The sequence below is a fragment of the Equus przewalskii genome, chromosome 29, assembly GCF_037783145.1.
Source record: "Equus przewalskii isolate Varuska chromosome 29, EquPr2, whole genome shotgun sequence".
Classification (NCBI taxonomy): Eukaryota; Metazoa; Chordata; class Mammalia; order Perissodactyla; family Equidae; genus Equus; species Equus przewalskii.
The window spans coordinates 10,459,567-10,476,547 of NC_091859.1; the positions used below are offsets into that span (position 1 = coordinate 10,459,567).

General features: G+C 35.8%; 1 protein-coding gene across 5 annotated transcripts in view; it reads left to right on the forward strand.

The window, feature by feature from the left end:
• Nucleotides 1-16,981, forward strand: part of TMTC2 (transmembrane O-mannosyltransferase targeting cadherins 2) — a 390,871-nt gene that overhangs the window by 208,553 nt on the left and 165,337 nt on the right. For all 5 annotated transcript variants that reach the window (XR_011534794.1, XM_070600499.1, XM_070600501.1 and 2 more), the window contains one exon: nucleotides 8,083-8,197. Coding sequence is in view for 4 of the 5 variants with exons in the window: in XM_070600499.1 (XP_070456600.1) it covers nucleotides 8,083-8,197 (115 nt within the window). In the remaining variant the exon portion in view is untranslated. The remainder of the gene's footprint in view (nucleotides 1-8,082; nucleotides 8,198-16,981) is intronic.

Below are 16,981 nucleotides of genomic sequence, written 5' to 3' on the forward strand. Positions count from 1 at the left end.
GTGTGAAAGCATTCTAGTTAAAAAACAGTGTATTCACATTTATCTTCAGTTTCATGCAGCTGCTTGCTTCCCCCCCGACCCTTCCTCTGCTTTATTTATTTTCTTTTTTCCCTCTCCACTAAGATTAGAAAGTTTAACACAGTCAACCTTTATATTTTAAAATGCTGTTTATTTAAATTATATCTTTGGTGATATCATTTTTGGCACATATCTAAAGTGCACTATTCCATAGTGGTTAAAAGCAATGGCTTTGGACCCAGACAGACCCAACATTTCCCTCTGTTAGCTTTGAAGTGTCTTCTGAAAGATTTTACTTCTCTGAGCAGTTTCCTCATCTAGAATCAACTGGGTGATAATCTCCTTTGTTATGAGGATTGAAAGAGAAAATATATACACAGAATTTAGCCTAAAAATAGGCCTATAATCTGAATAGGAACAGCTCTTATCAGATACGTTAGACACTCCTGTATTTATTTTCTTTTGCAGCTGGTCTTGCTTAGATAACTGGCAAGATTTCAAATTTTAACCCTTTTCGGGGTAGCATTCTGCCTTCAAACAAGTAAACTCAGAATTGGAAGAAGCAAAATTTAGGATTTATCACCTTATTTAATGCAGTTAAATATTTTCAGTTTTGCCAGATCTTTACATAGAGCTCAAGGTTTTGATATAGGGACTAAAGACATATAAAAGTTCTAAGGTCAAAATAAATTATAGCTGAAGGTAGAAATTAAAAATGAGAGAGAATCCTCACTGATTTCGGTGGCTGTATTCAGTGCACCAATGAAATGAAAATGCTGATATGATAACCCTGAGGCATGATTGCTCACAGAGACCTGAATGTTAAGTAGCTGAAATTTAAATATTAATATTAAGGATTCATTCATCTTATTAGCTAGTTTTTCAAGGACCAGTGTATTCCAAAATCACCAGAAAATTATTTTAACTTCTTTATAATAAATCAATATGCATATCTTCAAAGTTTCCTTTTTTTTTTTTTTTGGTGAGGAAGGCCCTGAGCTAACACCTGTTGCCAATCTTCCTCTTTTTTTTACTTGAGGAAAAGTGGCCCTGAGCTACGTCTGTGCCCATCTTCCTTTGTTTTGTGTGTGGGACAGTGGGACACCACCACAGCATGGCTTGATGAGTGGTGTAGGTCTGTGCCCATAATCCTAACCCATGAAGCCAGGCTGCCGAAGCAGAGTGTGCCAAACTCAACCATTACACCGCTGGGCCAGCCCATCAGACTTTTAATATAGAGTAAAAAATCCTTGAAAAAATTGCTCAAATCTTCTTGCATTAATTTTGTAAAATATATCAAGACAGTGAAATTGCAATAGTTATTTTAGAGTAAGTTTGAATTTGCTCTATGAACTTAGAACCACTGTGTATTTGAATGAAGGCTTTGAAACGGTTTCGGAGGTATTTCTTGCTGTAGATCACTTAACATTTCTAGAGGGAGCTCACATTTGGTTTTCTCTTTCAAACAGCTTTAGCATGATAGAAATATTTAATTGTTCTTGTGTCTTTCAAAGAACATAAAATCAGCGGTAGCAGCTTGTGGACTAAGTACAAGAGGAGCTTTCGTTGTGAATTAAGGCCAAGTTTCTTAGCAAGTGAATACCTTTTAGAGGTAGTCGAATATCAGCGTGAAGGGCCCTTGAGATTTAAGGGTTATTTCTGCTTCTTCACTTCCTGATTGTTTTTAACGGAAAAATTTCATTTTCTTTTTGAAAATAAAATAACTTCACAAATTAGATTTTCTAAAGCTTATCCAGTGATATCTCGAAGCATCTGTTTGCCTTCCCTTAATATAGTCGTCATATATGCTTAGTCTTAGGAAATAAATCCTGTCCTTGTTAAACCTGCTTTTGAAATCTCTGTCCTGTGTAAGGAAGGCATCTTCAGGGCACTTAGATTGTGATAAATGTCCCAAAGTCCCCAGCATCTTTGAGCAGCAACCATTTGTTTACATAGGTAGAGTATGTTCTATTTCCAGTGCGTTAAGTGGAAAATGTAACATTTAAAATTACATTCCCAAAGAAATGTAAAACACTCAATATATTGTTGGGCATTAATTTTTCTGTGGTATGGAAAATACATTATGAAATATGGGTAACAGATAGCTTTGTTTTGTTGTTTCTGGAGGTTTTTGCCCCTAGCAGTTCTGAGGGGATGACTCATTTGGATAATTTATTTTGTTTTCATATTATACTCCATTTCATCAATTAAATATGAAAAACATTGAGTACTATAATATGCTCGTTCTACTTTGGATTCAAACTCAGTATGGAGAAGGTAAGACAGCCTTACCTCTAAGTAGATTCCCATGCCTAAGACAGATCTGGATCTACTTTGTCATTCACTTTGCTACTTAGGGAGTTAACCTCAGTTTTCTCATCAGTGAAATGGGTACAGTAATATACTTCTAAGGTTTTTATTAAGTTAAATAAGTTCTGGACACTGTCAAGCATGTAGTGAGCTTTAAATTAATGAAAGCATTATTGTTATTTTTATTAGTATATTTTCTTATTCATTCTCCATCTCCTCTTCTCCCTTCACCTTTCCTCCTCTTTTCCTCTATCTAGGCTCATGAACACGGCAAGGTAAGGCCATGAGATGGGACAGTAGTTCCTTCCAAAGAGAGCAGCCTCTTATAATATTCATTTTGTAAAATAACAGGCGTAAAATGAGTACTCTGAATATTTTTAAACACTATTGGGAAAAACTTAAAAATTACGTTGAGAGTTTATAATAAACTAATTCCATTTTTTCATCTTCAAATAAGTGCTTTATTATGTTATCTCCAGAGTTTAAAGTGTGAATTAGACTCATCTGTGCACACTGTCTATTAAAATACAGACTTTAGAAACATGGATACATTTCTTTCAGGCTTCATCACAATTTCTTGGAGGAATTTCCTGGATTTTAGTCCAATAAAACTGTACTTTTAAAAATCACCGCATGAAATTAATGCATCAATAAAATGCATGGGCTAAAAATGTAAATGACATTAAATATTAATGAAAATACAAGATCTTTAAGTTCTCTTGGTCCAAAGTATAATTACCAAGTGAAAATTTGAAGATAATCCCAAACATCTGTTTCGAATTGTCTTAGTGTAAGAAAACCTCGGTGAACGTTAAAACCCTGTATTCCTTAAGTGGGAAATAGGATAACCTCATCTCTATTTTAAAAGAATGTGGGATGTGACCATAATTTTCCTTTTCTCCCTTTCCACCTCTCTCTTCTGTTTCTCTTTTCTTCTCTCCCCTGAACCCAGTTGCACAGGGTTAGATTAATTATATTCCTCGACTCATGGCCAGTTTTCAGGATGCTCCCTGCAAGTTTCCTCTTTATTCATGTATTTATTCCTTTTTTATCTCTATTCCTAGCTTCTTTCTTTCTTTGCACCATAGGCAACTTCACTCACATACTTGATTTGCATCTTAGATTTATAACATACCTTTGTAGAATATGTAGTGATATTTTGGGGGAGAATGAATTTTTAATATTTATAACTGGTGTTGTGACATAGAATGCGTTCTATATTTTGATTCTTTGTAGGCTTTTTAAGGTCTATTCATGTTGCAGTGTTTACATGGAATTTGTTGGTCCTCACTGCTACATCATAATTCATAAAGTTTATTATGTCCTACATGGTACCCCATGATGGACAGGTCTTCCTTCCCCCTGTCAGCCAGTACTGGAGGCTTGCATTAAACACCCTCTGACCTGTGCTCTTAGGTGAGAATTTCTTTGGGAGTGGGATTGTTGGTCAGGCTTTATCCTTGACTTAGTCAATGATATTTGCTGATTTCATTAATAAAGGAGGCTAACATATTGATTGGAATTATGTAGAATTTAAAGATTAATTTGGGGAGAATTGACATCTCTATAATGTTAAATTGTCCCATCCGTGAGCCTTGCAATATTCCTTATTTTCCAAGTTTTGATTTGGCCACTTTCAAGTAGTAAGACCAGCTAGACTGAAAAATTAGTCTGATATAAAAGAGTTAACTTGGTAATGTGATCCAATTTGTCAAGTAATAGATAAGAAAATTAACCCAGGGGCTTGCCCAGTGGCGCAGCAGTTAAGTTCACACGTTCTGCTTTGGTGGCCCAGGGTTCACCGGTTCAGATCCCGGGTGTGGACATGGCACCGCTCAGCAAGCCATGCTATGGCAGGCATCCCACATATAAAGTAGAGGAATGCCTGAGCTAACATCTCATGGGTATGGATGTTAGCTCAGGGCCAGTCTTCCTCAGCAAGAAGAGGAGGATTGGCAGCAGCAGTTAGCTCAGGGCTAATCTTCCTCAAAAGAATAAATAAATAGATTGTTTAAAATAAAAAAAAAGAAAATTAACCCATAGCTACACTGATTAATTCTGTAAGTTGATTATATAGCTGTGAAATCATCACATTAGTGCTTTTAAGATGTACTTTTTATAGTTCACTTTAATATATTTTCCTTTAAACTATCGTATATCTAAGTCAGATTTTAAATGGTTTTCAATTCAACAATGATTTTTTTTTTCAGTTTTTGTTTCATCATTGAAACATGGTAAATGAACAGATTTTATGAAAAGAACTACTATTTAATTGACCACTAATAAGATTTTTAATTTTAGGTCTATTCTATAGGATAGCTTTGTATTTTTAGAAGTGATCTTTATGTTAGCATTGAGTTTTGGTAGCATTAATGCAAAAATCAGCCATATTTAAATTTGAAAGTATGGAAATAGTGACAGCAGTCTTCACACCAAAAAGAAATATATAGCAATTTTAGGCTTAGTTTTGGCAGCTCTTCCTTAAAAACCTAAAATCTATTTTGGTAAACACTGTATGGAAGAACAATTATCCAAGGAAGAAGGGATTTTGAAAAGGAATTCTTTTCATATTTGAGTTTGATGAAATCCTCTATGTCAGTGCCTTTGAGCCAAAGACCACCAGGAGCACACTGGTAGGAAAGAAGTTGGCTTACTTACTCCTTGCACTGAGAGACCACTGCACCATGGGAATCCTGGGGTATCTTATTATATGTCCTATCGGAGGATTTGGACTTTGGTTGGGTGATTTGGGAAAGGATCTAAGGAAGCAGGTGTGTCCCCTAGATTGGATACTGGGACAATTCTATAACTAGGTAAAGGAGTCATTCATTTAGCAAGAGGGGGGATGTTTGCTATTTTGTGGGTTGTACAGTGGCCTTTTGCTTTTTCAAGGTTAGTAGAATTTTGATGTGATTTTGCTTTGGCGTATTTATTATGATCTCGAAGTAACCTTGACCCAAGCTGGTATTCTGTAGGACTGTGTATCTACAGTAGGAGAATAAAGTAGCCTGGTGGTGACTATCAGATGAGTTCAGGACATCAAGACCCACCTTCTAACCCCCTTCCTTTCTTCCTCCCTCTCTCATCCATAAGCAATTAAAGTTGTTTTCAAAATATATCCTTTATTGGGGAATTTTCTTTTTCTGTTCCCAGTCATCCAGGGCAATGACTTAATCATAAAGGTGTGAAATATTTCCGTTTGGACAAAACCCAAGAAACTTACTATCACATGGTGGCTTTGCCGCACATAACCTTGGCGATGATTTTTAATTTCTAAATTGTAACCTCACTTTGAAAAGACCATCTCCTGTGCTGCCTGTCCCTGTGGAAGCCACCTTAGCTCCTTTGCTCTGATTTTATTCCCCTTACCGGGGATCAGGGATCCCTGCAAGGCCAGCTCCTTGTCTTTCATTCCTTAGAGGTCACCCATTTCCCTTGTTTCTAAGATGTCTTACTTTCTGAAGTTCATTCATTTATTCTATTGTGTGCTTCTCCCTTCCCCACTCCACTTCACTTCCCACTTCAAACATAAACTCTGAGTAAGTGGGAATGTGTATTTATGTACCATTCCAAGTGCCCAGCCCCCAATAAAGTTCCTGGCACAAAATAGGTACTTAACAAATATCTGTTTAATAAATGAATACATTTATCAATGAATAAATGAACAACCACCCAAATGAGTAAACATATCTTCTAGACATAACTATATGTCTGTTGATGATTAACAAGAGAAACACTTGTTAGTTTGTTATTTAGTTGAGGTATAAGTACCTGGAAAAAAAGGTCCATCTGTTACTCTGAAAACACGCCCTAAAATATGCAAAATAGTGCCTTGCTATAATGTTTCTTTCAGCATCTGAGTTCTAGGACTGTGGGTTAGATGGGATAGCATTATATTGATGTTTTCTTGCTGCTTACCTTAACATTTGGGTACATTTTTCTGGAATGTTTCCAATCTAAATATATTTTCATTTACTAATGTCACTTCCCAAATATGAAAGATTATTATGCTCTATAGATAATATAAAGGCATAAAATACATTTGATATTACTTCTATAAGTAATACCTGACGTGGTAAATTGCAAAGAGCATCAGCCACAATAATATTAATGATAATGGCAAGTATTTATTGAGTGTTTGCCGTGTGGCAGGCACTGTCTTAAACACCCTATATATATTAACTTGACTAATCCTCATCACAAAACACAAGAGATACTAATTATTTTTCCCATTTTACAGATGAGTAAACTGAGGCACAGAGTGTTGAATTATAGGGCACATAGGCAAATCTGGGATTGAAAGATTTTATAGTTTTTTTTTTTTTTTTAAAGACTGGCCCTGAGCTTATATCTGTTGCCAATCTTTTTTTCTTTTTCCTCCTTCTTCCCAAAGCCCCCCAGTACATAGTTGTATATTCCAGTTGTAGGTCCTTCTAATTCTGCTATGTGGGATGCTGCCTCAGCATTGCTTTATGAGTGGTGCTAGGTCCACGCCCAGGATCCAAACTGGCGAAACCCCAGGCTGCCCAAGCGAAGCATGCAAACTTAACCACTCGGCCATGGGGCTGGCCCCTATAAATTTTTATACATTAAAAGTTGACACCTCAAGGGCCAGCCCCAGTGGACTAGTGGTTAAGTTCAGCACACTCTTCTTTGGTGGCCTGGGTTTGGTTCCCAGGCACAGACCTATGCTGCTCTGTTAGTGGCCATGCTGTGCTGGTGACCCACATACTAAAAAATAGAGGAAGATTGGCATGGATGTTAGCTTAGGTCAAATCTTCCTCAGCAAAAAAAAAAAAGAAAAGAAAAAAATTTAATACCTCAAAACTCCTTTCATTCTTCAGATACAGTCAGTCATTACCGAAATAAAAATATCTTGACCCATAGAAGCCTTCTTCTCATCCCCATCTTCTAGCTGAGATGGTCTCTGGTTTCAGGACTTGACACCCTATCTCTTAGGGAAGGAAGGAAGGCAAGAGAAGCATCCAGGTTTGAGGGCTAGGTCTGCTTGACAGCCATGCTTTATGGGCAGCTGTTGATGGTGTGCCTTTTGTTCTTTTTAATGTTGAGAAATCATGATTATTTGGGGTGAAAAATTAAGAGCATACAGAAAATACTGATTTTTTTTTAACATTATATATGGAAATACTGAGATACTGATTTTCTCACAAATGAATTTATTAGCAAGAAGGATATAAAAGAACATTATGTCTGAATAAACCATATAAACTTAACTGTTTAAAGAAGCATAGTGTCTTACTGATATTTTCAGATGACTATTAAGCCTCTTTATAGCTTTGATCTTACATAGTGATCTTGCTTTTTATCCCCAGTTCTTCGTGTCATTTATCAGTTTTTTCATATTTGATGGAATCTTTGTTTATTTTAAGAGGATTTCTTATAGTTGCTGGTCCAGTAAGTATACAATAATTTCCGGCCACGAAGACCCCTACCGAAATTTGAAAGAGCGGGAAGTCTTTGTAGGTGATCCTAAGATAACGTTGTTCTTGGCCTTCTGATGAACTGTATATATATATCAGATTTGAGACATAATAATTACTTTAACTTTTTTTTAGACTTTGTATTTAATCTCCTGGTTTGATGAAATGTTGGAGTAAAGAGGAAATAAATTTTCCTTCTTAAAAATATTTTGTGAAAGTTTTCTCTCCCTGTGGCACTTCCTGGTGGCCTGATATTATGTCATGTATAATTATGTTGACGCTCAGCCTGAATACTTCTTTCTCTTCTTGGCAGCATGGGGTAACCTTGGAAATGTTCTGAAGAGTCAGAGCAAAATTTCTGAAGCTGAAAGCGCCTATAGAAATGCTTTGTACTACCGTAGCAACATGGCCGACATGCTTTATAATTTGTGAGTATGCATTGCTCTCTCTGGCTTGGTTCATCTTTGAAACTGTGGTAAGAGTGACTATTGATTTAAGTGCTGGACACCAGGATGATGATAGCTGTTTTTCTGAAGTAGTCTTTTCATTTATCATGCCTTAGAGACTAGTAGGTGGATAGTATTTGTGATTTCTTTCTTTTGGGCCACATTGATATTCATGTGTATTGATATAGTATGCCTGAATTTTTTTGAAGTACTCTGCCCTATAACATAAAAATTGTTAAAATGCTTTCAGTTTGTTATTTTTTGTTTGTTCTATTAATACTTAGGTGGGTTCATAAAATAAGACTGCTATGTATGATACATTATATAATTGATATCTTGGTTATTAATAATGGTAGATTTTGTCCTCTATTAAGAGTTGCTTGTGTCCAAGTATATATAGAAGATGTACTAAACCTGGGGAGTTAGTGGATAAGATAATGGTTCTTTCTCTTTTATCCATGCTCCCCAAAGGTACTGATGATTAGGTTAGGATAGTGGGGTAATTTAGAATATTTGCATATGTTGAGTTAGAAAAATTTATAGAGGAAAAATTGGTTCTGTTCTTTGAATGGAAAGCCCTAGGGTGTACAATGAGATCTGAATGGATAAATTTAGATTAAACTGAAAACCCTTCTTTGTCTCTTATATTTATACACTTTTATTTTTAAGTAATAGAAACCTAGTCTAAACTTCCTCAAACACAAAAGAGAATTTGTTAACTCCAATAGCTGAAAATCCCTGGGGTTGGCTAGATGTCGGCACAATTAGATCCAGGTGCTTTGTTATGTTGCAGGAATTTGTCTCCATTCTGTGGCTCTGGTTCCCTCTGGGTTCACACCATTCTCTGTGGGAGTCTGTCTATATCAATGGGAAACGTGACTTCTGTCACCTTATGCATGTAGCATCCTGACTCTTATCAGTCTCAGAAGGAATTGTCCTGGTGTCTCTATTAATCCTGGGAAAAAGGTCTTTGACTGACCCTCCTGGGATCATGTGTCCTCTCTTGAATGAAAATTGGGCAGTGAGGTAGGGGCTGTAAGATGCCTCCGATGGCAGTGCCTCCAGAGTCGGAATGGAATGGAATGGAGGGCCAGTTCCCTGTAGGACAGGACCAGGCAAAGTAAGATGCTTACTGCTTGTGTTTAATGAATGCTATGTAATACTGGCAGTTTCAAACTAATTCGTACAGTTAATTTTTAACCTATATTTGTGCTCTGGTTACATCTAAATCTTCTATACTGGCTAAATCTAAAACAATAGATACAAAGAATTAAAAATAAATTAAAACAAACAGAAAAAAATCTAGATTTTTAAGAGAGCTTCCTGGTCGTACATTTACCTTGTCTTTAGCCTCCTAGACTTTAACACTGGGATGTCAGTCTTGTGGCCTGTGGTCTAAATTAGGTCAGCATGTGTTTTGTATTGACCTGTGTAGTGTTAGCTTAATTTTCTCTTTCTTTACCTGGAATGCCTTCAGATTGAGCATACCCTCTCCGGTTTGCATGATCCTTCATAGTATCTGCTGTGTTTCATGCTTCACCATATATATTACCATCCTTTACCTTGAAATAATTTGAATTTGCATCTTTTTCTTTACTTGAATGAATATATCCAGGTACTCCTACAAAGGGATTTCCCCCATGTCCTCTTCATCTAAAGAACGTGAAGTTCCTATATTCTTGACTAATAGTATTTTTATTTCATAAAGAAGAACCTTATCAGTTTGATACATTTATGCAAATGTTCTTCATTTTTTTACATCTGACAGTGGCGTTGTCAAAGGGGCTTCTTGCCTTGAATATGGGGTGCCAATTTCCTTCTGGTGTCCATTCTCCATACATTTTCGGGGGAGAAAGTAAGCTGAACGACCTGCATCTCTTCATTAAGCTTGTTTTTCTCTCTCTTACCCACAGCCACTGGTTAAAAAGTTATCGACTTCTTGATGATAGCTGTTGGGCAAGGGTGGAAAGACAAAGTCTGTGTCCAGGCCTAATGTTTGCTGAGAAGAGAAATTCATTCAATTAGCCAAATCCATTTTACCTGTAATTTAAACGCTGCATAAAACTTTCTTTTTGGATACATATAAACTATGAAAGCGTATGACCAGACCTTCCCAAACCCAAATGAAAAATCTTTGCTGGAGAAGTGGGTTAGTAACAAGTTCAGGGTTTTTCCCTAATTGTATGAAATGAGATATGTCATAAATGCCATCTATAGCTCCAAAATATTTTTATGAATATGATAGATTTCTAAACTACATTTAACTGTTAGCTCCAGTGGAGAGACTTAAATTCCACAAGAAATGTTGGCAGTGATTTGAAGCATTGGGTTATATAACCCATGGGGTTGACAGAATTCTGATACTCAATTATTGTATTTCAAAATAGGTGAATTCTTCAATGATTTTGTATCAAATGTTGATAAAATACACGAAGATCGATCTCTTACAATCCATAATATTTTAAGTATATCTGGCATCATATATCCTTAGGAGCAAACTTTTATTTTTTCTGTTTATTTACATAGGTAGGAAAAAAGTCAAGTTTTCTCATGGACGGTTAAAAACTATTTGATAAATAAAACATTTTTCTTTTGAGGTGTATATGCTATTTTCATTACATTATTTTCTCTGATGTACAGAAATTGTTCCTTGTTCTATTTCAAATCCTGAAAGGAGGGTAATTTTCTTTGCTCAGTCTTATGAGTAAAGTTAACCTGATAACACTCCTTTATTTATTAATGAACTTTAGAAGCTTTTGGGAAGCATAAGGTCCTGTTAGATACTCTACTTAACTTTTAATCAGTAACTAGATTTTTTGGGAACACATTCGATGTTGATAAATCTGCTTGCTTTGTAAATTATTGAAAAAATTTTACATTGTTAGACATTTTTATTAGGAAAATAATCTAGAGACATACATCATTATGTAACTTCAAAACCATAATTACTAAGGTGAAGTACGTTACCACTGGCCAGATACAGGATGGTTCTAGGTCAGAGAGAATCCTTAAATTGATCCCGGTAATTTTATTTTTATGTTTATATTTTAAAAATATAACTGGCATATCTAAATAGCACTTCTGTTGCTCTGGATGACTATAGAGGAAAAAAAGGCTGATTTGGAAAAATACTAAGTGAGCAACGGTACAAATGGTATGTGGTTATATCTGAAGGTTAGGGAAGATCACTTTCAAGATTTTAAAACTCTGAGGACAGTTTTGTGCAGGATTAATAGCAAATTATATCAGAGAGCTACCTACAAATGGTTATATTTCCTATTTATAAAATGATGGAATAATTTTAATTTTTTTCTTTTTTGCTAGCAATTACTTGAATTACTTCTATATGCCAAGTGCTCTTCTTAGTTCTTTACACGGTATCACCGTTTGTCTTCAAATGAAGCCTACAAAGTGGGGAAAATTAAACTCAGAGGTAATTTGTGGAAAGTCACCCAAATAGTAGAGGAGCCAGTATTTGCACTTAAGATGCTCTGACTCCACATGCACGCAACCATAATATTTCTGCTTAAGCTGGCAGAAATAAACTCAAGGTGCGGGAAAAAACCCTCCATATATCTCTTTCAAATTCAGAAAAAAATTTAATTGAAATCACCTTCATATATGGAAATAAAATGGTTGGAATTAAATCTAATAGAGACTGTAGGTAAATTTTTATGACATTTGCTGAGTTTACTGGACTCATGCTGTAGAATTTTGTCAGAAAGATCATCCGTGGGTTTGTAAAACTGAGCTAAGAGTTGCTTTCAAGAAGAAAGTGCTGTGGAAAGCATTTTTAATTATCTTAATCCACTAATTATAACATTGACTTGATATCACTTCAATCCAGGCTTATGTAATAGTCATATAATGTGAAATTTAAAACAGTACTTAATTCTACTCTTAATAGCAATAGATGTAGTGAACTTATTGTATAGCCTTATGTTTAGCCCTTTATCTTGCTGAGTTCATTAAAAGCCAGTGCTTCACACAAGTAACTTTTTTAAGACCAGATTTAACAGATCTGCATTATGATGTTGGCTTTTCTTTTCAAGTATAATAAATTTCCAGGACAAAGCAGATGGACTATTGTGTAGTGATTCCCACTGTCAGGTTTTATAAATACATGTCAACTTTCAACCTTTTAACTGCACCACTCACTGCCATCTGAAATGTAATTGATTTCTAGGCTGAAAAATACTCAGTCGATGTCCTTTCATTGTTGTTATAGATTTGTCTCCGTCAGTCTATTCCAAAGGATATTTAAACAGGTAATTCTGTGAACATTGAATATTTCATTAGGCATTAGATTTCAGAATGCAGATGATAAATTTAATGTGGTTTAATCAATTCTTATCTTACATAATAGAGGGAATCATTTCTGTGGATGATAGAGATTTTGCCACCATAAGTTAGTTGTCATTTTTCTTCTCTGTTGTGAGAATCGAAGTAATCATCTAATCTGAGAAGCTAGAAAGAAGCAATAAAATAAACTAATTTAAAGGAATTAAAAAAGAAAATATTCATAAAGCAGAATATGGAGAAACAATGAATAAATATAAGAGCTTGTTCTGGGCCGGCCTGGTGGCACAGCGGTTAAGTTCACACATTCTGCTTCAGCGGCCCGGGGTTCGCCGGTTCGGATCCTGGGTGTGGACATGGTACCTCTTGTCAAGCCATGCTGTGGTAGGTGTCCCACATATAAAGTGGAGGAAGATGGGCACGGATGTTAGCTCAGGGCCAGTCTTCCTCAGCAAAAAGAGGAGGATTGGCAGCAGATCTTAGCTCAGGGCTAATCTTCCTCAAAACAAAAAAAGGGAGAAAAAGAGCTTATTCTTTTTTTGAGGAGGAGGAGGATTAGCTCTGCGCTGGCATTCACCACCAATCTTCCTCTTTTTGCTGAGGAAGATTGGCCCTGAGCTAACATCCACACCCATCTTCCTCTGTTTTATATGTGGGACGCCTACCAAAGCATGGCTTGATGACGGTGTGTAGGTCCACACCCGGAATCTGACCCGGCGAACCCGGAGCCACTGAAGCGGAGCATGCGAACTTAACCGCTATGCCACGGGGCCGGCCCCTAAGAGCTTGTTCTTTAAAAGATGAACAATTTCTGGCAATGATAATATAGGACAAAATAGAAAACCTCAAATATACAACACTAAGAATGAGAAAGGAACTTCAACGAGATATACGGAAGCTAAAAATAATTGGGGCTGGCCCGGTGGCTCATCGATTAAGTTCACATGTTCTGCTTCGGCGGCTTGGGGTTCACTGATTCGGATCCCGCGTGCAAACATGGCACCGCTTGGCAAGCCATGCCGTGGTAGGCGTCCCACATATAAAGTAGAGGAAGATGGGCATGGATGTTAGCTCAGGGCCAGTCTTCCTCAGCAAAAAGAGGAGGATTGGCAGCAATTAGCTCAGGGCTAATCTTCCTCAAAATAAATAAATAAAAATAACAAAGCATTAGTTATGTATATGAAATCTATGTACGAATGCTTTTCTGGGAAAATATAAACGACCAGCATTAGCCCAAGAAGAGGTTGTCAATCTGAATTAAAATCCTTTGAAAAATTTGAAAACCGTATGAAAGAATTTTCTCCACAAGGAACCAAGTTATTTCATGAGTTCTATCAAAATCTTCAATAAAGTGATATTTCTTGCACTAGTTAAACTTTTCATTTATTTTTGTGAAGCCAGCTCAAACTGATAGCAAAAGGTCTGACTGTATTTAACGCCAAAAGAAAAAGAATAATAACAACAACAAAATCCTCCAAAACCCAAAAAACAAAACAATAAGCAAACAAACAAGAACAAAATAACAGAACCGCAACAGGCCAATTAGACTTACAAATATAAAATGTAGATGTGTCTTAAAATTAATCTAGTGGATGCAGCAGCATGTTAAAGATTAAAACACTGCTATCAGATGGCATTTATTCCAAGATCCATGGTGGAGAATTCAGTATCACAATTTCAATTATTATACTCTTTCAGTTTAAAAAGTCAGAAGAGGGAAAGAACATGATCATCTCTAGAAGTGCCAAGAAGGATTTTGACCAACATCAGACAACAAGACTTACAGATAAACTAGGAATAAATAAGTACTTTTGTATCATAAAGAATATCTGTCTACAGTTAACAGCAATACCGTATTTAACGTTGAAGCACAGTGGTCATTTCCATTCAGACTCAGCTTCTTGAGGTAAGGGCAATTTCTAATGGGTCATTGTATCTCCCCATACTTAGAGGAGTTCTAACTGAGTTTGTTGATTTTATAAATGAATTCTGAAATCTGTTTCAGGACATAGAAGACCCCATTGATCAATGTAAGTGACAAGATTAGTAATGGGTATTGGACAACCACGTTCTTTTGAAATTCACGTGTAAATATGGGTTCCTTGTTGCAGACTTTGTTCTGTTCTATTGGTAACTCATACCAAGAATAAATCATTTTATTTACTATAGCTTCTATAAATTTTGTATTTTAAAGGGCAGCTTTCCCACACTTGTTATTTATTTTCAAATACTTATTGATTATTTTAATGTGTTTTATCTGTAATGTGAACTTGATCATAGCCTTAAGTTGCATTGGAAGTCCAGTTGGGCTATGATTGGTTAGGCGGTGAGTATATATTAAAAGGAAGAGAGCTGACATTGTTCTACTCTTGAAGTTTCCCCTCCAGGTACATGTATTTCTACAGTTATTTCAATTTTTAAATTTCCATTCATTAAAATTTTGTATTTTTGTTCACAAGGTCTGACATATTTGAGGTTGATTTATTCTTAATGTTTTTAAAAAACTATTTTTGCTAACGTGAATTGGATCCTTTCTCTCATTATGTAATGAGAAACTGGTTGTTCCTGATTGTTCAGATTTTACTTTTCCTACATATGCCTGATTCCAAGTTTTTGTTGTTGTTGTGGCTCTATCATATATCTGATTTTTAGTTGAAGGTTCTTTCTTGGAGTTTTCACAAATATGTCATATTCTTACTTGCTGGGAGGCCTCTGCACGTACGAGGCCTGTCTGTTTGCCTGCAGCTCTCTGCCTTTGTCTCCCCTTCATTCCTCTTTCCACCCTACTCCCCATCCTTTTTGCCTGGCTGATACCAGTGCATCCTTTCTATCTCAGCTTAAGTGAAACTTCCCTGGGAAGATTTCTTGATACTTCCGCTATTTTCAGAGTTGGAAGAGAGGTACCCCTCCCAAATCTCACCAGTGCAACTACTACTTGGCTCTTTTTCATCGGCACCGTGGTTATGTTTGTGATGCCGTGTTCCCCTTCATTACAGTGGCATCTCCATAAAGCAGGGAGGCTTAGGTACTATTCTTGCATAACACCAGGCAGCAGGCTTGAAATTATGTATATGTTGATTAATAAACTAATGAATGAGTTAAACTGTGGATATGTTGATTAATAAGCTAATGAATAAATTAATAAACTAACAAATGATCAATAAACTAATGTATAAAATAATGAGTGAAAATAAATCAACAAGGTTTAAGTTTATTGGGCAACAATCCCATGTCCTGTCCATTATTCCTGGCTGATCTCCTTCTTTCCAAGCTCGTGTTACTGGCTGTGTTCACTTATCTGACTCTTCGTATTGATTTATTCTACAACTTTTTTTCCATCATATATATCTATGAAAATAGTCATTGTCCAAAAAACATAAGAGTAGTAAGATTTCTTCACAGAGACCATGGTTATTGTATCCATACTGATGTGGGATGAAGATTCTGGAATATCTCATCTAGTGTCAAGGCTTGAGTTCTCTTTCTGTTCCTCCCACCAAACCCTGGAAATATTTTCTTTATTAAAAATGTATTGAAAACAAACTTTTTTTCAGAATTGGTAGAGAAAATAACAGATGTGTTGCTTCACTGGATAACCAGCCAACGGGATGTTTCAACAAAACAAATTCTGATATTTCCATTTGTTAATTAGAAAAAATAAATAGTAAATAAAGTATATAATTCTATTCTAATTTATTAAATATGGGATAAAATGTTTCTTGGTTCTTAAAATATTTATGGCCCCTTTAAAATCCTACTTGAGTTATAAGTGGCTATACAATTGACTTTTGTTCATAGAACTGCATTATTTAAATTTGTCTTTGAGTAATTTTCAATTCTGACCTGTAGACTCACTGTGATATTAACCACCTCTACAAGACACAGAGATCAGCTAGAATACCAGTGTAGCCTTTATTGAGAATATCTTTGAAAGTAAAAATTAGTGATTATTTGAAACTGGGGCAAATTAACCATGCTTAATGATTTCATCAACCATATATGCATTTGTGCATGTAAATTCTTGAATATACTTTAGCATTAAATTATCCATTCTTGAGTTTTGGCCATGATATACTATATTCCGAAAATTTGGCCAATTTCTGTCTTGTCAAGATGCCAGAATAGATTATGGCAAGAGAATTACTGTATAATGACCTGGACGTCTGCAGGATGATAAAGAGGAAGTCAGAAATGATTTTATGGAGAAGCTATAGTTAGAATATGTCCAGGTCAAATTTTTAAAAAAGCACAGATGAAATATTTTCTGTTGTAAGTTTTATGGTGTTACGCATCATATGTGATTATTAGGTAAAATTACAGATTGCCTGTAATGTCAAAGCTCATCTTGCAGCATTCAGTAAGTTTCTGAAAGTGGTCTGAGGGGAGAAACGGGATCTGTTCAGGTTCCTGGTACTTAGTTGCCTGGGGTGATCAGTCTGAGAAAGACCTACTTATATTAACAAATAC